The 24207-nt window shown below is 35.5% G+C and overlaps 1 protein-coding gene across 5 annotated transcripts in view; it reads left to right on the plus strand.

Moving 5' to 3' along the window:
- LOC106091953 (tubulin monoglutamylase TTLL4) overlaps positions 1–24207 on the plus strand; it is a 179011-nt gene that overhangs the window by 145949 nt on the left and 8855 nt on the right. The window contains exon 10 of one of the 5 annotated variants that reach the window (XM_059364273.1): positions 6246–6595. The exons of 3 other annotated variants lie outside the window; for them this stretch is intronic. In XM_059364273.1, coding sequence (XP_059220256.1) covers positions 6246–6287 — 42 coding nt within the window. In that variant the 3' untranslated portion in view covers positions 6288–6595. Of the gene's footprint in view, positions 1–6034; positions 6171–6245; positions 6596–24207 lie in introns of those variants that run through there. One more of the 5 variants, XM_059364271.1, reaches the window with a different exon arrangement.

Here is a 24207-nt window from a genome sequence, read left to right on the forward strand (position 1 = left end):
CAAAGGCTGGGGACGAACTGTGCATCCCTCTGGTTTATCCGTCTCTTCCTCATTTTTTAGTCTGACGACTGGTTGTGCGCTTGAAGCATTATTCTCGACTACAGGTGCCAAGGCACCCACACCTATAAGAGGTGAGGACAACATGCTACGGAAAACATGTCCGTTCCACTCATCGGTTCCTATTATAGTTCCACTTTAGGTTCTCATTTCTTTGAGAACTTATCTGATAATGAGGATGTGGATCTTTAAAATCTCAACAAATTTTACCATTGAATCGAAAACATTTTTTGTTGAAGCGCGTAAGTAAGTCTCTACAAAAGACTTGACAAACAAAATTATTGAAATTTTTTTGACTCAAAAAATTTTTTATATGAGGTAGTAAAATTAGGCGTACTACTATGTAGAGCACAAAGCTCCCGTGCCATTCATGGCTTGCAAACCCAGGTACGAGGCTACGGGATGCGTGCAAGACTAACAAACATCAGATCATGATTTCAATACTCTTGCGGCACCAAAATTATTAAAATTTGTTTTAAAGGATAATAGTAAAGAGTGACAGAGGAAACCCCAAGCTGTAAAACGAAAGAGACAAAGCAGCGCGAGCCGAGCAACAAAACACAACAAAAACACCACCACCCGAAGCAAAGCACATGCGTTGGCTGGTTAGATGGTTTTTTTTGCCTTGCTTAAGGATATGTTATTGTTGTTGTTATATTTTGGCTTGCAAAGAGCGCCTTTCAACAACAAGTTTGTACTTTGGGTAAAAAAACGATCTAGCCATGTCCGTCCGTCTGTCTGTTGAAATACGGTACAGTCTTTAAAAATAGAGATATTGTGCCAAAATTTTGAACAAAGGCAGGTTAAGTTCGAAGATGGGCTATATCAGACTATGTCTTGGTATAGCCCCCATATAGACCGATCTGCCGATTTAAGGTCTTAGGCCCCACATTTATTATCCGATCTTTAAGGTCCCATTTAAGGTCTTGGGCCCATAAAATGCGCATTTATTGTCCGCTTTCGTTGAAATTTTGAACAGCGAGTTGTGTTAAGTCCTTCGACATTTTTTTCCAATTTGGCCCAGATCGGACCACATTATATGATATAAACCATATAAACAAATCTCTCGGTTTGAGATTTGTGCCCCGCTAAATTTAACGCAGTGACTTATGTTAGGCTTTTCGACATCCGTGTCTTATACGGTTCAGATCGATCTATATTTGGATATAGCTACCAAAAAGACCAATATTGAACCAAAATTGGACAGTGACTTGTATATAAAAAAAATCGGACCATATTTGGATAAAGCTGCTATGGATGCATAAATAATGCATTTCATCGGCCCGGCCGAGCTTAATGCCCTTTAAATTGTTGTTTATTAATATAATCGTATAATCGTACTCTTATTTTCGTCTAGCTTATCTACACAATATAAAACTATATTCCACTGTGAAGTTTAGATTTTAAAATTAAAGAGTAATGGAAAAAATCCCTAAAAATATACGGCCAATATAAATTATTTGCGTGACGGAAATTTTTCTTCTGCAGCGTATTTCGCCTGCACTTGACAGCATTTCGAGGAAGGAATAGGCAGGTTTTCGGCCAGGACGTTCTTGTGCCGACCACATTAACTCCCTGCGCATAATCATTGAACAGTCTGCAGAACTTAATACACACCTATACCTTTTATTCATCGACTTCGAGCGTGCTTATGACACAGTTTCGCGAAGTTCAATGTGGAGCACGCTGTTGAATAAGGGCATCCCCGAAAAAATCGTGGGACTAATTAGGGAGCTGTATAGAAATGCTGAAATTTAAGTCCGTTTCAATGAAAAAGAGAGCCGACCCTTCGGGATCGACGAGGGAGTGAAGCAGGGTTGCATCCTATCACCGACGCTATTTTTAATTTGATTAGACTCCATTTTAGAAGCAACTAATGCTGAGTCACCCTATGGCATACGCATGGGTATTAACGACTTCCTCGAAGGCATCGACAACGCGGATGATATATTTCTCTGCGCATCGCTTCGAGCACATAAATGCGAAACTGGAACGATTGAATGAATATGCAGCCAAAGTAGGTCTGAGGATAAGCATAGCAAAGACTAAATTGATAACGCAGCTCACTATAAGCGACCATATCATTGAAGACGTTGACAACTTCTCTTATCTTGACAGCAAAATAACAAAAGATGGAGGATCAGAGGCAGACATACGCGAACGTATCAACGAGGCTAGAAGCGTCTTTCTTAAACTCAACAAAGTTTGGAAATGCAGTAACATCTCACATAATGCAAAAGTCCGGATCTTCAACAGTAGTGTGAAATCGATTTTAGAACATGGTAGTACAAATTGGAGCTTGACGCAAGCGACTACCCGTAAGGTCCAAGTTTTCATAAATCGCTGCCTAAGCCAAATACTTAGAATTTTCTGACCGAACTGTATTTCGAATGAAGAATTGCAAGTAAGAAGAAACACTTTCGCCTGTAGAAATCCAAAAGAGGCAATGGACTTTTTTGGGTCATATCCGACGCCAACCGCGCGATATGTTCTTGACTGGAATCCGCAAGGACAGCGAGTTGGAATCAACCCATATTTCGTGGAATGGAGCCAGGGCTTGGGCCAACGACAGAACTCGATAAATAGAGCTTGTTGATGCCCTATGCCTACACCGAACAATTTACAATTGGCCATATTTTATAGTAATATGGTTAATATACTCTGATTGGAAATAAATATATATATATATATACATATATATATATAAATATACATATATATATATATATATATATATATATATATGTATATATATATATATATATGTATATATATATATATATATATATATATATATATATATATATATATATATATATATATATATATATATATATATATATATGTATATATATATATATATATATATATATATGTATATATATATATATATATATACATATATATATATATATATATATATATATATATTTATTTATATATATATATATATATATATATATATATATATATATATATATATATATATATATATATACTTAATCTGTTGTTCCGTTACGCTAAACTTGACTGATCAACGCCCAGCCCAAATGGTAAACATATTTTGGCCGACGAACCTAAAGGTTTAGAATTATAAGGAACAATTTGCGCCCAAATTAAACAGCGCCTCGAAATATATAAAAATAATAAGATTTGTTCACAAAATCGACGAATCGATAAGTGGAATAAATAATTCGTGTTCTACCCTTCGGTACCATTTGATCCTTTCTGTACGGATTGAGCCATACCTCTGAGTTTTGGAACCTGGTAACCTTAATTTCGCGACTGTATGCGTTTTTGGACATTCGTAAATTGAGGTACTACAAAGGACAAGAATCGTACGAATCTGATTGACTTCGCACAGGGCGAGTGACGTGAAGTGCGACGTGAAGTGACTAGAAAGAACAAATATGAAACATAGTACCGCAATCGGTACCATTTGGTACTTTTTTACGGATTGAGCTATAGCTCTGAAGTTTGGCAAGTAGATACAACTAGAAAATATGTGATGGTTGACTAAATGAAAAGTGAAAAGGTACCAAAATTGAAATACAGTACTGCAGTTTATACTGTTTGGTACTTTCTTTACGGATTGAAATGAAGCTCTCAAAATTGGGATACAGCTACACTTTGACAGTATATATTGGGCCACTAAGTTTTTTTTTTAATGCGTACATTTAGGTATAAGGCGTACATGCGTCATTACAAACTGAGCTGCAACTTTCAAATTTAGAATACAGTGACATCTTGGCGCCCCTGTAGACGAGTTGGTAGCGTGCTCGGATTGCCAGTAAGGTGGTCGTAGGTTCGATTCCCACCAGAGACCTTGGTCTGTGGCTACTGTGGTATACGTTAGGTTAGTTTTAAAGGAGGGTGCAGATATTAATCCTGTCCACGCCACTATGGACATACACCTAAACCAGTAATCGGCTTGTTGTGCGCTCTCTACTGTGGTATACCAAAGAACTGTCACTATTACCTAACCTAACCTACATCTTGGAAGCGTTGAACGACCAGAAGATTTTTTATTAATATGCATACTTTGGTAATAAAAGAACAAAATGGTACTTCCTTTACAAATTTGGCACATAGGTACGTACACCTTGATAATGTATAGTGGGCGCCCACACGATTTTTTTGACATTCTTACATTTAGGTACTATACGTATAAAATGGTAATTTCTTTACGAATTGAGATAAAGCGCTTAATATTGAGATGTGGGTCTACCATGGCAGAATTTATTGGGCGACAAGAAGTTTTTTTATAATTCGTACATTTAGATTCTTAAACGTACAAAATGGTGCTGTTTTTACGGAGTGAGTTTAAGCTCTCAAAATTGGGATACAGCTACACCTTGACAATATATATTGGGCAACCAGAAGATTTTGTTTCAAAATCGTACATTTTAGTACTAAAACGTCCAAATGGTATTTTCTTTTGTAATATTTTACTGGGCGGCCAGATGAGTTTATTTTAATTCGTACATTTAGGTATTTGTCTTTACAGAGTGAGCTAAAACTCTCAATATTGAAATACAGCTTCACCTTGACGGTATATTTTAGGGGACCAGCAGATTGCTTTAATCGAGATGGCACATTTAGATTATTAAACATACAAGATTTTACTTTTTTAGGAACTAAGCTTAAGCGCACAAAATTGGTATTTATTTATACCTTGACAATATATATTGGGCAACTTAACAATTTTTCTGATGTATTGTTATTCTTGGTACTATTTGGAAGGGTACAGATTTCTGAAATTTTATACGCAGTTATTACAAAATTTCATAACTTTATAAACTAAGAGAAGTCCGGAAGTCCGACGCTAAAAATGTGGTAGTACAAAACCGGGGTAGCGAAACATACTGCCTGAATATGAAAGCGCTTAGTTTTATTACAATTAATCATAAACCGATCCTAAAATTATTTATTTTCCGTGTCTTGACTTTTATGACAGTCGAGATATTGTGGTGTAAATGCTGCCAGTATACCCTAGTATTTCATAAACTTTTAATGCGTTTAGCTCAAAATCAAAAAAGCGACAACACCCACAATCACAATAAATAAGAATCAAAATTGGCACTTTGACGCTTAACGATTTTCGCTTTGAATCCCTTTATATGTTGCTGATAAGTTCAGGATTATGGTTAATGATTGACTTTGTATGACAAATCCGCATAATTTTCCAATTTTAATGTAAGGGGTGGTTTAATTTTAAAGGCGGATGTTAATTTTAATTTAATTTAACTAACTTTAACGCGTTGCTTGATTGTGCATTTTCCATCATTAAAATTGAGTTAGGGTTGGTACTCTTTTCGTCTTTTCACGTGGACAACTGTCAAATACCATATAAAAACAAAAACACCTATAAGCTAAAAACATGTGAAATAAATAAATGCCATTTAGTACAAAAAACTTCATCCAGTTTTGTTCAAAAAATTTAGACATTTTGTTAAAGTTTTTTGCAACAATTCCGAAAGCTGATCAGAATGCTCTGTTGTAGTCTGAAATTGAGAAATGTCAAATGAAATGCAGAAAAACTTGTCGTTTTGGGTTTTGTTTCACATTGAACAACGGCACTTAAAATTAACCACCCTTTATATAATAAAGCATTTGAATGTTATTAGCCCCCAAATCCAAATATTAAAGTGTGTATTCTAATTTTTTTTTGTTTTCGTATGTCCTCTTTATAAAAAAAATGAATATTTATGTTTTTATTTAAAATAAAATTAACCTTCAATATTTTTGATGTTAAGGCATTGATAAACCAACATTCGAAACTCGCACCATTTAATTGAAATAGACTAATTTAAGAGAGTTACTATTTTTTGATGATTTCTCGAAAATTTTTAACGATTTTGAGGATTGTTTACCTCAATTTTTACGTTTTTTTTTGGTAAAAAGACCTGCCAGCACTGATAAGAATCCAAAAGTTAAGCAACAAAATATTTCTTTTACCTTTTTTATTTCTAAATAGAAGGAAAAAATGTGGAGAGCTGAATCATATTTTGTGAAATCAAGATTAGTAGTCAATACCGACACCAACTTATGAATCCTTCCTATGTATGATATCCCGCCCTCATTCGATTGCTCATTTTATTGGCTACCCCCAAAATATGTTTGTTTGGTTCTATCATATGCTTCCGTTTCAAAAAGTAATGCTATAATAATGTATAATACTTTTGCAGGACTTTCTGGCAAAGTTTCTAAGATGGATATTAAAGTCATAATTCTTCGAATGCTTCTACAAATGCTGGACTGATAGAAGTGTGATGTTATATTCATCAACGCCAATGGGCCATGCGCTCCTAAAGGAACTGCATCTTTACTTACATAAGCACGTGTACTTTGGCACTGGTGAAAGGCGTGCATATTGCACGGAATTACATTGTTAAATGCGTTTCCAAAAGAGAGATCTCAAACATTTCATAAATTCTGCGATACTTTTAATGTTTAAATTACAATGTTTCTTGCCACGGTGGAAATTAAAATACTAATCGTAATATTTATAATTTAAATTAAATTGGGGTAATTTATATCTAGGTTGTGTTGTTATTTACTAAACGCTCTTTACAAGTAAGTTTTGAATTACAGCTTACCATAATTTTTACCGGAGCGGGGTGACATAGTTATACAAATATATTGTACAATATAACCAATTTTATATAATTTATGACAAACAAAAAATATAATTATGAAAAACTCCATTATTGCCAAATAAAACGCACTTTATGTGAAAAAGAGACCTTTCATAAATACTTGAAAACTTGTCAACTTCTAATTAGGTGCTGAGTTATGTCTAAGCAAACATATAAACGTGTGGTTTCTTTTAAGAAATCAAACGTATATATTTAAATATTGTGGCCGAGAATTCAACTTCATTATAATTTTGACAATGTTTAAAATCACCACAAACCAATAATTCGTGACATTGACCCTTAGACAACATACTATTTTATACATACTCTAACCATACCCTTGGCACAGCTGTCGATTTTTTGCAAACATTAGTAGTGATTTTCTCGTGAGTCATGAGCGTCTCGTGCATCGTGGATTTCTCGTCAGTCGTCATTAGTCATTTCACTCAGGCCCGAATAATTTTAATTCAATCATGTAATTGGATTTGGATCTCATTCACGAATCATATGACTCACACGTGACACGACAAGTCACGTGGTCACCTCTAAACTCTACTATTGTGTATTTTATACAGAGTACTAGTGGAACCGGGCCCACTCCGCTGCGCCTTTTTTATCCTTCGAATATGTATTTTCGACAACTAAAGAGCTTTTAGTGAAATACCATGCTACGAAAATAGTAAATTTATTTCGATTGACTAACAGTATAAGAATATAAATGCCTTTATCTAAATCCTATATGACCTTTATTGACCTATGATTTCGTTCGGAGGGTTTCGGGTCATTAACGTTTTGGGCGTTTGATATTGCCCGATATTGTCATGATGTCCGATTTGGGGGTCTTTTTGGGGGTGAGGTGGTCCCCTAGGCACTTGGCCCTGCAATAATATCAGCATCGTGCTCAAATACCTTTTATTTAAACCCAATATTGCCATTGGTTTAAGGGGAGTTTATGGGATGAGGTGTCCTGAAACACTTGGCCCCAAAATTCGAACTCTTTGGGGGAGTGTTTTGGAAAAGGGGCGGTGCCTCAAATACATGAATTCGTTTTCTACTCCCAAATACCTTTATTTGAGCCTCATATTGCGATGGTCAGTAAATAACTGCTGTTTGTGGGGTGTTTTAGGGAAGGGGTAGACCCCCAGAAAATTGGTTCTGTAAGTGGGTGTCAATCTCGTGCTCTTCTCCCCAAAACATTTCATTTGAGCAACACATTGACTTGAGCGTAAATTTTTTGATTTAGAGGTGCTTTGGGGAGTGAGATGATCCCCCAAACACTTAGCTCTGAAAATATCGCTACTCTCGGCATCGTTCTCTACTCTCAAATATCATTTATTTGAACCCCATATTTTCATTGGCTACAAAATTAGATATCAAATTCGTTTTCTAATCTCAAATACCTTACTATTAACCCCTTTTTGCAAAACTCAGCAACTATATCCGGTTTGGGATATGGGCTCTAAAAACTATCATATCCACATCCACTCCCTTTTACCCAAATTGTCATGGTGAGCAAATACGACCCATTTGGGGGTTATTATGGAGTCGGACGTCCCCTAAGCAGTTGGTCCCGAATTTTGATATCACATTCGTGGTCTACTCCTGAAATACATTTCATTTGAGCCCCATGACCGGTTTGGTGAGTGTTTTGGGTTATGTGGTGGCCGTTCAGTGACTTTGCCCTGAAAATATATATCAGATTCATGTTCAACTCTAAAATACCTCTTATTACAGCCCCATATTGGAATAGTCAGCAAATACACAAATTCGATATGGGTGGTGTTGCGGAGGTAGGATAGACAATTTTTCCCTAATATTGATATCAGATTCCTGCTTACTCCCAAAGACCTTTCATTTGAGCCCCATATTGCTGTGGCCCTCTTTGGGGGTGTTTTAGGAGGGGCGGCCCCAAACACTTGGCCCCAAACACTTGGCCCCACATTTGGATATCAGATTCGCATTCTACACTCAAATACCTTTTATTTAAGCCCCATATTGTCATGGTCAGTAAATAAGTCCAGTTTGGGCGGTGTTTTGGGAAAAGGGGGGACCCCCAGAAACTTTGTACACCATTTGGATATCAGATTCGTATTTTACTCGCAAACTCCTTTCATATTGCCATGGTCGATAAATATGTCCGATTTAGGGGATTGGGTTAGTCCTCCTAACCCTATGTATGTCCGACAATTGGATATCAGATTCGTTTTCTGATCCTAAATACCTTTCATTTGGGTCCCATATTGTCTTGAATGGTCTAAATTTATATTTAGTAGGCTTTAGGGTGGGACGGCCCCCCAGGTACCCCATCCGAAATTTGGGTACTATAAGAGAGCGAAAATTTCATGGAAATTGGTTCAGCCGTGTTTGAGTCTATAAGGAACACACAAACAAACAAACCGACAAATAAACACAAATTGATTTTTAGATATAAGATAACATGCAGTGGTGCGTCAAATCTAGTATTAAATTATTTCAGAATTTCATTCATAACAGCACACATGAGGATGTCATGAAGATACAGCTTTTAAAATTTATAAAAAATATAAAAAAAAACTGGGTTGAAAACCATAATTGGTACAAATTTAACAAGGATGTGGTCTAAGGCTTAATAATAAAAGCGGGAACAATCCCAACAATCCTGACGGCTGGTCAGTGGGCCATCCTATTAGGGTGTACATTTATTTATATTTTTGGATTATTCGATTAATGGTTTATTCCAATTGCACAAGACCGGAACAGGTTGTCGATTAATCGTTTAATCACCCAGCCCAAACGACTAAAGCTATAACCATGAAATTTTTTACGAATGTTTTTGGTCTTTGGTCATAGGCACAGGATAAGACCGGATTTGGTGATATTCGTACGTTTAGGCACTAAAAAGTACGAAATGGAGAATGTTTGCCCAGCGCAAATATAAATGTTGCCTTTAAAAGTTTCTTTGAAATATATCTTGAAATTTTGTGCTTCGAAAATTTAATGAAAAAATCTTTAGAAAAAAAATTATTAAAATTTTATTTAAAAAAATCCTTTTCAACAAATGTCATTAACATTTTGTTTGGTATAATTTCATTAAAATGTTGTTTGGAAAAAATTTCATTAAAATGTTATCATCTTTTTATTTGTTTTAACAGCCGGTCATGCGAGTCAACTTGAACTAAAATTTTGTTTTTAGAAAAATTTTATTAAAATGCCTTTTCGACCAAAATCCGTTCATAGTACATACTTTAAGTGTCGTAGAGGAAATAGTTGTACACAATTTTGAGAAGACCGTTTTATAATTGCGCTTGCAAAGGCTCTAGAGGTGAAAATCAGGCGACCCGACACATACATGGGAGGCAGCGACGTAGCCATGATTTAATTTATTTTTTTTTTTTTTTGGGTGGGTCACCCTACATTTTTTAAAAATCGCAAATTCTCAAAATTCTTCTATCAGTGTGAAATAGGTAAAAGCACCTCAATTTTTTATTGAAAATTGTGGTCGCTACTGGGTGCAAAAACTGACCCATAAGCGGTGACATTTTGTCATAAAGTCAGAGCTTAATTTTGTACTGATTGCCAACACACTATTTTTAGGCGGATCCTTATCTTTCAAATACTTCAAAATGTGCTTGTCTTTGCAAATATCTTAGTTTTATGGTGATAGCTTCGGGGAAGCAACTTCAGCATTTTTATGAAATTTTTTCTTTCATGCTCATTTTAGTTTAAGTTTTATGATTTCAGGTTATTGTTTGTGTCGCTCAATTGGATTTAATTGACTTTTATTTCCGTAAAATTTTACGCAAATTAAACATTATGCAATTATAATTGTTAAATATTTCAGGATTTTATTTTTTTTAATTTTAACCTATTTTTACGAAGAGCCATCTACACTCTGCTTAAATGATGTCGCTAAATTCTCCATGGAACTCTATTAAAATCGATCGAAAATCCGGTTTAAATTTTATTCCATTATTGCCGTTTATGCTTATAATTTGCTACATGTCCTAAAGTTTTCCTCATTTATTGGAGATAAAATAACAAAAGGTGGTACAACTAAGGCCAGAAATACGAAGAGATTTCTACGTAATTGCAGTCGTAAACTTGTCTTTCTCTGTCAATTTTATTTGCGTTTTAAGTTATATTTGATTTATGTTCGTCAATTAATAAATAATTTATATCCTCTTCAAAAATGATCATTTTCAGAAAGAAAATTATTTCCAAATATTCTCCAAAGGCAAATTCTTTAAAAACCTTTTTCATTCAATTAGCACAAGATGTGCCCACTAATTGATGTCAAATGTTCTAGCGGCAAACTTATGTGTAATATAAAACTTGTTATCATGGAAAAATTCTGCTAATTAATAGGATTTAACAAAAATCTTCCCTATTTTAATTTATTTCCTTATCAAGGGAGTTGGAAATTTTCAGAAAACATAGAATTTGACTCGTCAAATTTCGTTTTTCGTACATAAATAACACTTAAGGAAATTATTGTTTACAAAATCTTTTCGTCGTAAAAAGATTTTTATTGAAGGAAATCAAAACATTTTTAAAAAATATCTCAAATCCACGGTTAAAGCATAGAAATCTAATTAATTTGTACGAAAATCAACGCTGCTGAGGATTATGCAATTCCAAGTAAAAAACGAAATCGTTTCATTTGAAATAGTATATATGTACAGCGGTCAAAAAAAGTATTCATCATTAGCAAAATTGATAATAAATTCACTTATGTATTATTAAACGGCCAAGGGTTTTATAAGGGTAATTTTGTCGTACATATAACGGCCGAACGCCGAAATGGATTTTAATGAAATTGGCATCAATCGAAAGATATTTTTTCGGAAAAGTGACGAATAAATATGAAAATTAATTTTTTAAACATAAAAACCATGAAAATGAGGAATTATTGTAATTTCCAATAAAACAAGAAGAAGCATAAACACAGCATATTGTTGTTGGATTTTTCTAAAGCATTCGTAATGGGTGTGAATCAGGGACGTAGCCAGAATTTAATTTTGGGGTCGGGGCGGCCCACCCCACAAAATCGAAAATTGTCAAAATTCTTCTGTTCCTGTGAAATTGGTAAAAATACCTATGGCTTCGAACGCTAGACAACGGCAACGGCTCTTGCTGCTTAACGACAAAACATATCCAAGAAAAGAGCTGCCTTAGAAAATTTTAGCTTGAGTTAGGAAAGAGGTATCGCAATGAAATTTCCCCCGTCATGTTTTGGGGGAAAATTGACTTGTCAAAAGTCGGCAATTTTTTATATCCCAAAAATCAAACGACAAAATTTCTCAAAATTCTTAGGAGTGAGATTTCTGGAATCCGTTTTAATGTCTTGTTGCATTTGATGATTCTATAAAAAATAAATGTATGGTAATAATCCTACTACAGCACGTTCTATTTTATGCCAAGTTCATTAAATCAAGCTTTCTGCACTAAATGGTCATAAAATATTAAGAAAATTATTTTTTTGTTGTAGGGGCTTAGGAAATAAGATTTTTTTTTTTCAAAAATTCACCAAATTCAAAATATTTCAAAAATTGCTAGGTCAATATAAATTCTCTAAATTATGACAATACTAGCATAAGCCCGGTGGCTTCGCTACCCCCGATGGAACACCCAACATCAAAGTGTAACTGTAATTTATATATCTTTAGCCTTATCCGTAAAGAAAGAACATTTTGGAAGTTTTAGTGCCTAAATTAAAAAGAAAAAAACTTCTAGTCTTTAGTACCTAAATGTTAAAATTTCAAAAAAAAAATCTTCAAGTCGCCCGTTACAAACTGCCAAGATGTACCTGTATCCCTAATTTCACCGATGTGCTCAGTCTTTAAAGAAAGTACCACTTTGTACGTTGTAGAAACAAAATGAACGAATATCAAAAAAAAATGTGTACCTAGATGTAACTGTATTCCAAATTTCAGAGCTGTAGCTCAACCCGTAAAGAAAGTGCCATATTGTACGCTTTAGTACCAAAATGTGCGAATATCAACAAAATTTCGTCCGGTACATACTGCCATGATGTGCCTGTATCCCAAATTTCAAATCTGTATAGAAAGTATCAATCAATCTAAAGGGTGATTTTTTTGAGGTTAGGATTTTCATGCATTAGTATTTGACAGATCACGTGGGATTTCAGACATGGTGTCAAAGAGAAAGATGCTCAGTATGCTTTGACATTTCATCATGAATAGACTTACTAACGAGCAACGCTTGCAAATCATTGAATTTTATTACCAAAATCAGTGTTCGGTTCGAAATGTGTTCAAATTTTGACAAATTTTGTTCAGCGATGAGGCTCATTTCTGGTTGAATGGCTACGTAAATAAGCAAAATTGCCGCATTTGGAGTGAAGAGCAACCAGAAGCCGTTCAAGAACTGCCCATGCATCCCGAAAAATGCACTGTTTGGTGTGGTTTGTACGCTGGTGGAATCATTGGACCGTATTTTTTCAAAGATGCTGTTGGACGCAACGTTACGGTGAATGAACACATTTCGAACCGAACACTGATTTTGGTAATAAAATTCAATGATTTGCAAGCGTTGCTCGTTAGTAAGTCTATTCATGATGAAATGTCAAAGCATACTGAGCATCTTTCTCTTTGACACCATGTCTGAAATCCCACGTGATCTGTCAAATACTAATGCATGAAAATCCTAACCTCAAAAAAATCACCCTGTATAAAAAAAGTACTAAATAGTACCAAATACACTACTTTTTATTCCACTCCTCGTACTATTTCAACAATTCATATTTAGCACAACTTATCGTACATTTGTCAAGACTTCGATCACTTTTAGCAATTTTTTTTTATTTTACCCTTTTCTTTCACTGAAAAAGTAATTAAGCTAGTTCTTATTTTTTGGTACCAAAACGTATGATTTGTTAAAAAATCACTTAGTCAGCCAACATATATTTCTTAGGAGAATCAACATATTAAATTTCAGAGCTCAATTTCAGAACGGATTGAACCTCGAAGAAAGTATAAATGAATGGTACCAAATATGGTACTAAATGTACGGTTCTTCCGTTTCCATTACTTTTTTCTAAATACCCCCTTTATTTCGCCACAACAATCATTTAAGCCAAATTTCGAAGTTCTAGCTCTACCCGTTCGCCACATATAAAGTTCACCTATTTCGTACCTTTTTTGGTACTTTTTGTTCCAAACGTCCAAAAGTCGAAAAACTTGTTTGGCATTCCAATTTAGGTGGCCATAATGTACCAAAATTCCAAAATTCAAAGCTCTAGCTGAATTAAGAAACAATAAGTACCAATTGCGGTATTAATCGTACTATTTTCCCACTTCCGGTTCTATTTTGGGAAATTGCTGTCACCAAATCTTATTTTTTCGAGACGCCCTTTAATTTGAGCCCAAAATCCTAATTTTAGACCCATCCGTTCGCGTTGGGTAAAAAGTTACCATTTCGTACTAAACGTACGAATATCACAAAAACCCGTCTTATCTTCAAAATCGGACAACGGAATCGATGGTCAGGTCAGAAAATGTTGTTTGGGACAGATAAACATAATAAAAAGACTTAAAATGTTAATGCAAAAAGAAAAATTTAAATTTTCAAAAATAATCTCCAGGTAAATTTGTCTTTAAGTAGTCGTTCTCTGAAAGTTAGTCCTTAAAAAAATTCATTAAAATGTAGCCTTTAGAAAAATTTAATTTTTTTTTTTTATAAAAATGTTGTCTTTCGAAATAAATTAATTAAAATATTGTATTTAAAAAAACTTTTTAAAGAAATTTTGCCTTTTGTCTTAGAATGATAATATCATTAAAATTTTTTAGAAAAAAATCATTAAAATTTGGCTTTTACTGACAACATCATTACAATCTTGTCCTGAAGAAAAATAATTTTGAGGCGGCCCTCAGCAAAATGTTGTCTTTGTAAAATATTAAAAATATAAAATTTTGTCATTGTAAACAAGTAAAAAGATGTTAAATTCGGCTGGGACAAACTTTGGATACCCACCACCTCGGGTATATATGTAAACCACCTTTCATCAAAATTCGGTGAAAATTTATACCCTATGCCCCATATCAGTTATATCAAAATATGTTCCGATTTGGACCAAATAATAATAAGTACAGTAGCTATATCTAAAAATAAACCGATCTGAACCATATACGACACGGATGTCTAAAAGCCTAACATAAGTCACTGTGTCAAATTTCAGTGAAATCGGACTATAAATGCGCCTTTTACGGGGCCAAGACTTTAAATCGAGATATCGGTCTACATGGCAGCTATATCCAAATCTGGACCGATTTAGGCCAAGTTGCATAAAAATGTCGAAGAGCTTAACACAAAGCACTGTCCCAATTTTCGGCGAAATCGGACAATAAATGCCTCTTTTATGGGCCCAAAACCTCAAAACGAGAGATCGGTCTATATGGCAGCTATATTCAAATCTGGACCGATCTGGGTAAAATTGAAGATGGACGTCGGACGTCGGTCCTATCACAACTCACTGTCCGAAATTTCAGCTAAATCGGATAATAAATGTGGCTTTTATGGTCCTAAGTCGGAGGATCGGTCTATATGGCAGCTATATCCAAATCTGAACCGATCTGGGCAAAATTGACGAAGGATGTTAAAGGGCCTAATACAACTCACTGTCCCAAATTTCAGAAAAATCGGATAATAAATGTGGCTTTTATGGGCCTAAGATATATATATATCAAGATATAGTCCGATATAGCCCATCTTCGAACTTAACCTGCTTATGGACAAAAAAAGAATCTGTGCAAAATTTCAGCTCAATATCTCTATTTTTAAAGACTGTAGCGCTTGGCCCTGGCTACGTTCCTGGTGTGAATGCAAAGCCATAGTTGGGAGCATTAGTGGTGAGAGTAAGAGAAACAAATGGTAGATCTGCGAAAGAAAGATTATCACTATTTACAGTAGGTGAGGGTGTTGTGGGGGTGTGATGTGCGTGGCCCTACGCGGCATGTTGGTCAGGCAATTTCTAAAGACTCAGCATTGTGCAGCGTTAGCAATTATGTTGTTTGTATGTATGTACTAGCTGAACCGAGCCCGCTCCGCTGCACCTTCTTTTACTTTATATGAAAAAATTATCCTTTGAATATGTATTTTCGACAATTTAAGAGCTTTTAGTGAAATGCCATACTACGAAAATAGTACATTTATTTCGCTTTACTAACATATGAGAATATAAATGCCCTTATGTGAATCCTATATGATCTTTATTGGCCTATGAATTCGTTCGGAGGTTTTAGGGTCATTAACGTTTGGGTGTTTGATATACTCTATTCTTAAAAGTCTTTATTTCAGCCCGATATTGTCATGATGTCCGATTTGGGGGGTGTTTTCGGGGGTAAGGTGGTCCCCTAAACACTTGGCCTTCAAATACCTTTTCTTTAAGCCCAATATTGCCATTGGTTTATGGGATGAGGTGTCCTCAAACGCTTGACCTCAAAATTCGAACTCTTTGGGGAGTGTTTTGGAAAAGGGGCGCTGTCTCAAATACATGGTTCCACATTTAAACATTAGATTCATTTTCTACTCCCAAATACCTTTATTTGAGATCCATATTGCGATGGTCAGTAAATAATTTCTGTTTTTGGGGTGTTTTAGGGAAGGGGTAGACTTCCAGAAAATTGGTTGCGAAATTTGAGAAACACATTGACGTGAGCGTAAATATATTCGATTTAGAGGTGTTTTGGGGAGTGGGGTGGTCCCCAAACTCTTAGCCCTGAAAATATCTCTACTCTCGGCATCGTTCTCTACTCTCAAATATCATTTATTTGACCCCACATTGGCATTGGCCACAAATTAGATATAAAATTCGCTTTCTAATCTCAACTACCTTTCTTTTAACCCCTTTTTGCAAAAGTCAGCAAATATGTCCGGTTTGGGGTATGGGCCCTAAAAACTATCTATATCCAGATCCACTCCCTTTTACCCAAATTGTCATGGTGAGCAAATACGTCCCATTTGGGGGTTGTTATGTGGTGGGACGTCCCCTAAGCAGTTGGTCCCGAATTTTGATATCACATTCGTGGTCTACCCCTGAAATACATTTCATTTGAGCCCCATGACCGGTTTGGTGGGTGTTTTAGGGAAAGGGGGGACCCCAGATACTTTGTACACCATTTGGATATCAGATTCGTATTCTACTCGCAAACTTCTTTCATTTGAGTCCCATATTGTCATGGTCGGTAAATATGCCCGATTTAGGCGTGTTTTGGGGATTGGAGTAGTCCCCTCAATACTATGTGCGACAATGGGATATCAGATACGTTTTTTGATCCTAAATACCTTTCATTTGGGTTCCATATTGTCTTGTATGGTCTATATATATATTTGGTAGGTTTTAGTGTGGGACGGCCTCCCTAGGTACCCCATCCGAAATTTGGATACCAAATTTTTATTTCTAGGGTACTAGATCGCTTAGATCGCACCACCCATCACCGAGATCTGGCGTTTCTAAAAATTACGGTAAGATATCAAAAAATGTAGTACCCTATTTTCACCTCGGGATCATTATGCACCATCAGTGAAAATTTCATGGAAATTGGTTCAGCCGTTTTTGAGTCTATAAGGACCACACAAACAAACAATCCGACAAACAAACACAAATTAATTCGTATATATAAGATATTCTTTGGGAGCCAACACAACAAGACAAAAAATTTTTTAACTACAGTACAGGTCGTATTCAGTAGGTGGGTGGATGTCACTTTTTGTATTTAAACATAGAATTGTATTTACACTTAAAAGTGAAAATTAAGAAGATACCCGGTTATGCATTATTCTGCACAGTCAAAGTAACTAATTGTGTGGTGATACTATGCAAGAAGTAGGGCACAGGATGCAATATTTTGCAATATGTAGTGGGCTCATATCTTTATTATGTAAAAAAAAATATTTGTTTGTATGTCCATACAGACGATGTAATCTACTATCTTGAAATGTTCGCAGTGAATAATGATCCTGTGATGAAAAACGGGATATGTGTTAGGTCGCCTTTCCACATACTTACCCAAAAAGGTCATGTCCGCTTTGGGGTTGTTAGATGTAATGCAACAAAAGGCGCGAATATTTATTTTCGTCAATTAAAGAAATTTTAATGAAATACTATGCTACGAAAATGATAAATATGTCACTTGACAAACAGTATAACAATATAAGTGCCTTTATTTGAATCCCGTTGGATCTTTATCGGTTTAAAAATTCGCTCGAAGAGTTTAGGGTAGATGTACTCCATTCTTAAAAGTTTTTATTTGAGGCCGATATTCTCATGGCGATTTTGGGAGTAGGAAGTAGAGCTGTCAAACTATCGATAATCGCAACATTCGATATTTTCGATACTTGGTGTTCTTTGGCATGAAGGTCGGTCAGTAGCTTAAGCTGCCGCTGTGGACGATGACGTTGTCAGTTTAATATTTTGACAACGATTAAATACAACTTTGGCAACGCACTTATTTAAACATTGAAGTAAACATTAAGAGGAGTCAAAGTAACTAATTGTGTGGCCATATTATATACTTAATGTATCAATAGTTGGCGGAGAATTGAAACAAGTAATGGAAAGAGGATGCAGTATTTTTGCTTACATTATGTGATGGGTGCCATATGTTTTTGTATGTTTCTATGTTCGTATAGACTCAGATTTACTTACAATATTCATATAATTTAAAAAGATCATGTGATGAAAATAGTGCACTTTATATTTCAATATCAGAAGGGTGTTTTGTGCGGGATTGCCCTGCCACTGAACAAGCTAAAGCGGCATGTAGCGCGATCTGGAAATATGGAATCTCGAATGGGCATTAAAATATGACGTCAAGTGTTTGGGGTCATCCTTTTTCCTTAAAAAAAACTGTTATGACAATGAGGGTTTTATAAGTAGAGTACGAACCTTACTTTGAAATATGGATTCAACTTTCAGAGAGTTTTACCCCAAAAGACACCAACGGATTTGTACCCTTACTATGACAATATGGGGATCAAATTCAAGGTATTTGAGAATAGAGTAGGAATTTGACATAGAAATGTTGGGCCAACAATCTCAAGGGCCTAAATCTGCGTCTAAATGAAAGTATTTTAGGAGTAGAGTATGAAAGTAACATTCAAATAGTGAACAAGTGGCTGAGTGGCCTTATGCCTAAGTTGACATGTAGCCTAATAATGGCAGGGTATATGGCTGTAGGGTAAAAATTTGTTCAGTCCACATTTATAATCCCTAAACCGTAAGTATGGTAACACCTGAAATGGCTATATAAAGTCAGGTTTCTAGCGCTCGGCCTGCCTTCAATTCCTACCAAGCGGCCATATACATAACCCGATAATAACAATATGGGGTTTAAATTAAAGAAGAGGGATACGAATACTACAAATAATAAATGAACCATTTGAAATATGCACTGCATTCAATCGAAAGGTATTGGCAAATTGTGTATGCGCCAACAATGCGGAGTATATTTGAAGTCAAGACTCACACATGAGACTTAGAAGTTTAGATTATAAAAGTAAGTAATTTTTTTCTGTGTATTGTAGATAACTCTGGCCCACATGGGTGGGCCAGTTATATTAAAATGTTAGTTAATCGGGGTTTTCAATTTTTTTATTTCTTTGCTGATGTATTTCAAATAATTTATAATTAAGAGAACATTCATATAGAATTATATCTTAGAGAAATTTTAGTTAAATATTTGTTTGACTATTATTATTGAAAAGTTATTGAAAAGAAATTGCCTGATCAACAGATACGTGGACTTAGCAGCCATTGGTATACGTTCCATTTCGAAAGGCGACTGAACTTTCTTGTTCAAATGCTCAAAAAATTTTAATAAATGATTTTCGTTTAAAACAATCTCAAAAATGTTATACTTTTAAAAAAGAAACAGAAAGAAAATTTCATTTAAATGTGGTCCTTTTTTGTCTTTAGAAAAAATGTTTGGAAAATGTGAAAGGATACTATTAAAATCTTTCTTTTAGAAAAAATTATAGGGGACCAGACCTGTCATTGGAAACTATTTCATTAATATTTTGAAAAATTGATTAAAATTTTGTTTACAGAAAATTTCATTGAAATTAAGTCTTTAGAAAAGATTTCATTAACATGTTGTCTTAGATGAAAAATTTTTTAAATTTTTATCTTTATATAGAAAAAATTTCATTTTGTTATTGGAATTGTGTCCAGATTATACCACAGGGTTTTGTTTCTATTCAGAATAGAAAAGCAAACTAAAAACGGCCTTATTCACAAAACTTAATGTAGAATTGAAATTGATTTATTTGACAGATTTCCTTTATAGAACTGTCAAATAAACCTATTTCAAATGTACATTAAGTTTTGTGGATAAGGCTGAAGGACTTTAACAAAGTTTAGGTAAATGCATTGAGCAGGCACAAAAAATTTTATTGAAAATTTGGTTTAAAATTGTGCAAGTATATTTTAAGAGGATTTTTTATTAAAATTTAGTCTATAGAAAAAAATTTAGTCTTCAGAAGCCATTTTATTGAAATATTAGCTTTAGAAATTTTTTTTTTAAGAATTTTGCTTTTGAAAAATTTCATGAAAATTTTGTTAGTGTTGGTACTACTCCACGAAATGTGGTGAGAGTTCGCATCGCACCCTATTAGTACCTCGTTCGATGTCTGATTTCCTTTCCTCACCAGCCGTTGCAGCTGCGACGTAGGTGGTGGTGGTTAGAGTCGAAAGGCAGATAATGTGATGCCAGGTATGTTCCACTGTCTCCCTGTCTCACCACTATTGCATTCGATGTTGACAACTCAGGGAAAAATATATAATTCAAATTTTTATGACAAATAATACAGGTACTCGGCAGAGTACCAGTGTTAGCATAGAATAATTGGTAGTTGATCCCACTCTGGCGTAAGAGGGCAGCTCCTTACCATTCTCAGCAACCATCTTCCCCTTCCGTGATGGCTGTGGCTTACTTTTGGAAGTCACAGTCCTTCATGAAGACTCAGGGGCGTTCGCGCTTCCTTCATTCCTGTTTCGACTTTGTCTACCTTCGCAGGACGCTGTCTGGAGTCTCCACTGCGGGATGGCTGGCTTGATTTTCCCAGAATACTTGAAAGCGAGGAGCTCTGTTTCTTCTTCAGCATTTTAGAAGTGTTATGCTCTTCGGGAGACCTGATTCTTTTTCCAGTTCTCGTGGAAGTGTTTGAAAGGTAATTTCTATCCCTTCCACCATCCTGCACTTTCGCCCGATTACGCTGCCGCTGTCCACTTCGTGGTGCCCTGGATGGCTTCCTCGGTCCGCTTGTGAGCTGTTAGCAAAGCCATTGCTCACCTCTGCCCTCATTTCTCGATTTGGCTGCGATGACTGTTTTATTGACATCGTCGCTTTCTGAATCCCAGTCCGAAACATTACCTTAAATGCTGGGAACGAACTGTGCGTCCCTCTGGTTTATCCGTCTCCGCATTGAGAAGGGCAGCAAACAGCCGCGACATAAAATGATATTTTACACATTAATAAATAATAAATTTTACACATTAATAAATTTGCTAAGCTCACAAACAGACTGAAAAAGCGATCCGGTGAACGACGAAGGAGACAGAGGATTGTGTACAGCCAGTGCAACTGACTTTCCAAGCACTTCTACGGAAGCTGGAAAGGGAATCAGATCTTCCGAAGAGCATACACTGCTTTCAAGTACACTGGGAAGACAAAGCCAAGCCCCTCTCACTGAAGACCCCTGACAGTATCCTGTGGAGGGAAGATATGACTCTCAAAAAGATGCCATAGCCATCACGGAAGGGGAAGATGGTAGCTGAGAAAGGTAAGGAGTCGCCCGCTTATGCCGAAGAGGCAAGGGAGCACAACGCAGATGAGATGACTTATGCAGTCATAGATATCGGCTGTGCAACCGGTAGGATTCCACCAGATCGTCGGTCCCAGGTGAGGCATTTGGTAAACGAACGGGTTATCGAACATGTGTTGAACTCTGAAAGGTGTCCACTCATACGAATTATGAGCTGCTAGTTTAGAGGGGACATTTTAACTATACGCTTTGTGCTTTGGTCTTGGTGAAATGGAAGGTTTTCCCTGGGAGGAGATATAGGAAGAAATTCTCCTTAAGTTTGGCTAAGACTAAAGGCATGGCGTACTACAAGCCATGGCCTTTTTTTCAAGATTGGGATGACTAGCATATGCAAATATCCTCATTTTGAGCCATCAGGCGGTGCAGTGGCGGGACACTCGACAGCGCCTAACGGGCTGGGGGTCGATTCAGAAGACTAGTATTTGGAAGATTTGAAAGACTAGTATACGCAAAGATCCTAGTATTGGAACATCAGGCAGTTCAGGGGCGGTCGACTCAATACAGCCTAACGAACAAGCATCCGATGATGGAACCATTACCGACTTTCTTAAGAACACTCGGATAGGAAAAGATCCCAATTTAATAACATCAGGCAGTGCAGTGACGGGAAATCCAATGCAGCCTAAAGAACAGGGAGCAGACCATCACCCACTCCCAAGAAGCCCATCTAATGGAGGACCAATGATTGAGGTCATCCAGATAAACCTCCACCAGAGCGAGCCAGCTACTCCCGCTCTGATGGAGAAAATCAGCAAGGGTAAGATTCATATTGCCTTATTTCAGGAGCCATGGACGACCCGGAACAAAGTTTCTGGACTGAACCATATCATCTACCAATTATTCTATGCTAACACTGGTCTGCGTCATTTGTCATAAAAATTTAAATTATGTATTTTCCCCAGAGTTGTCAACGTCTTATGCAACAGTGATGGGACAGAGAGACGGTGGAGCATACCTGTCATCACTTTATCTGCCTTTCCACTCTCCGACACCGCCATCTTCGTTGGAGACGAACGGTTGGTGAGGAAAGCAAAACAAATTGGAAATGAGGTACTCATAGGGTGCGATGCAAACTCTCACCACATTTCGTGGGTTAGTACCAACATTAACAAGCGGGGCCAAGCACGGTAGAAATCTTGAATACTAACGACCTTTGTTAATAGGATTAGGGAGGAGGTTTTAGTTGTGACAATATGTTCGGAAAATCTAATCAATGAAGTTCAGGATTGGAGGGTCTGGGTCTACATTAGGTTTAGAATAGCACAACCAGCGCCGAATCCGATAAGATTCCGTAATAAGTTAAAAATAAATGGCCAACATTCGGACGACTACCCAGAAGAAGGCTTGGGTCAACGATCACGCAGTTCGGCTTGCGCAGCCCTTTAATATCAACACACAAAACAAAGTAACAAAGTGATAAAACAAAGTATCAAAGGCAAACCACTTTCTAAATTTATTCTAAAAGAGCTTAAGTTATTCGTTTGTACAAGTTTTTTGTAGGGGGAGTTGAACTTTTCTTTTTTAAATTCAATTATTATCAAACGGTGTTAAATAAAAGATTATTCTGCAAAATAAACATGAGACTTTGCTATATTTTCTATTGTTAATACTAAAAGAAATGCAGACGGGAAAAATATCCACTTGGGTTTGATTCCCACAGTACGTGTGTGTCTCCTTTAAAAAATTTCTTTTACAAAAGTATTGTATGAAAACAAAAACGCCTGTATTTGCTTATAATTTATCCTGACGTCCACGTCTATCTTGAAGTTAGTCAAAGAACATACCCTAATCGAAAAGAAATGGTAGAAGTTATTTTCCGAACATATATTTAAACCCTAATTTCATTGTTTTTATTGCAGTTAAAAATTGCAAATTATGTGTGTTATAGTTTTTTATTTCATTTTTTCCATGCTAATCCGAAAAGGTGGATACATTGTATTTTCCTTTTTGCATAATTTTGGAAAATTACATAAAATCATATATATATATATATATATATATATATATATATATATATATATATATATATATATATATACAGGGTGGCTGATGAAAGCCGCTACCAAAAAAAAAATGTAATAACTTTTTTTCTATTTAATAATAATAATTTAATAATTAATTTAATTAATTAATTAATTAATTTAATTAATAATAATTTAATAATTAATTTAATAATTTAATTTAACATGAATAAAAGAAAAATGTATTCCATACACCGAAAAAAAAATGTAGCAATATTCATCATTGTAGCAATATTCATCAGCCACCCTGTATATATATATATATATATATATATATATATATATATCGAACCGAATATTTTTTGCCATTGATAATCCCATTAGTTATGAACATGTATAGTAAGACAAAATAGGAACCAAAACTGTTCGTTGATTCCCTGAATGGCTTTAGAAATGAGAAAGATATTGAAATATTTTAACTGCTAATCAAGAATGGTGGGGCAGGCTTAGTTTTTTCATATACGATGCAACAGTTGAGGAAAATTCAGCGAGTTTCTTAAACACACCTTGCGGTGTTCCTATGTTTTTTAAGGTTGCGAAGAATTTCCGATATATATATATATACAAATATCAACTATTTTTTTTATTGGTAATCCATAAGTTATGAACATGCATATAAAGACAATATAGGAACGAAAACGTCTCAGTTTTACATATAAAGACAAGGAAAC

The sequence above is a fragment of the Stomoxys calcitrans genome, chromosome 3 (assembly GCF_963082655.1).
Source record: "Stomoxys calcitrans chromosome 3, idStoCalc2.1, whole genome shotgun sequence".
NCBI classification, from domain to species: Eukaryota; Metazoa; Arthropoda; class Insecta; order Diptera; family Muscidae; genus Stomoxys; species Stomoxys calcitrans.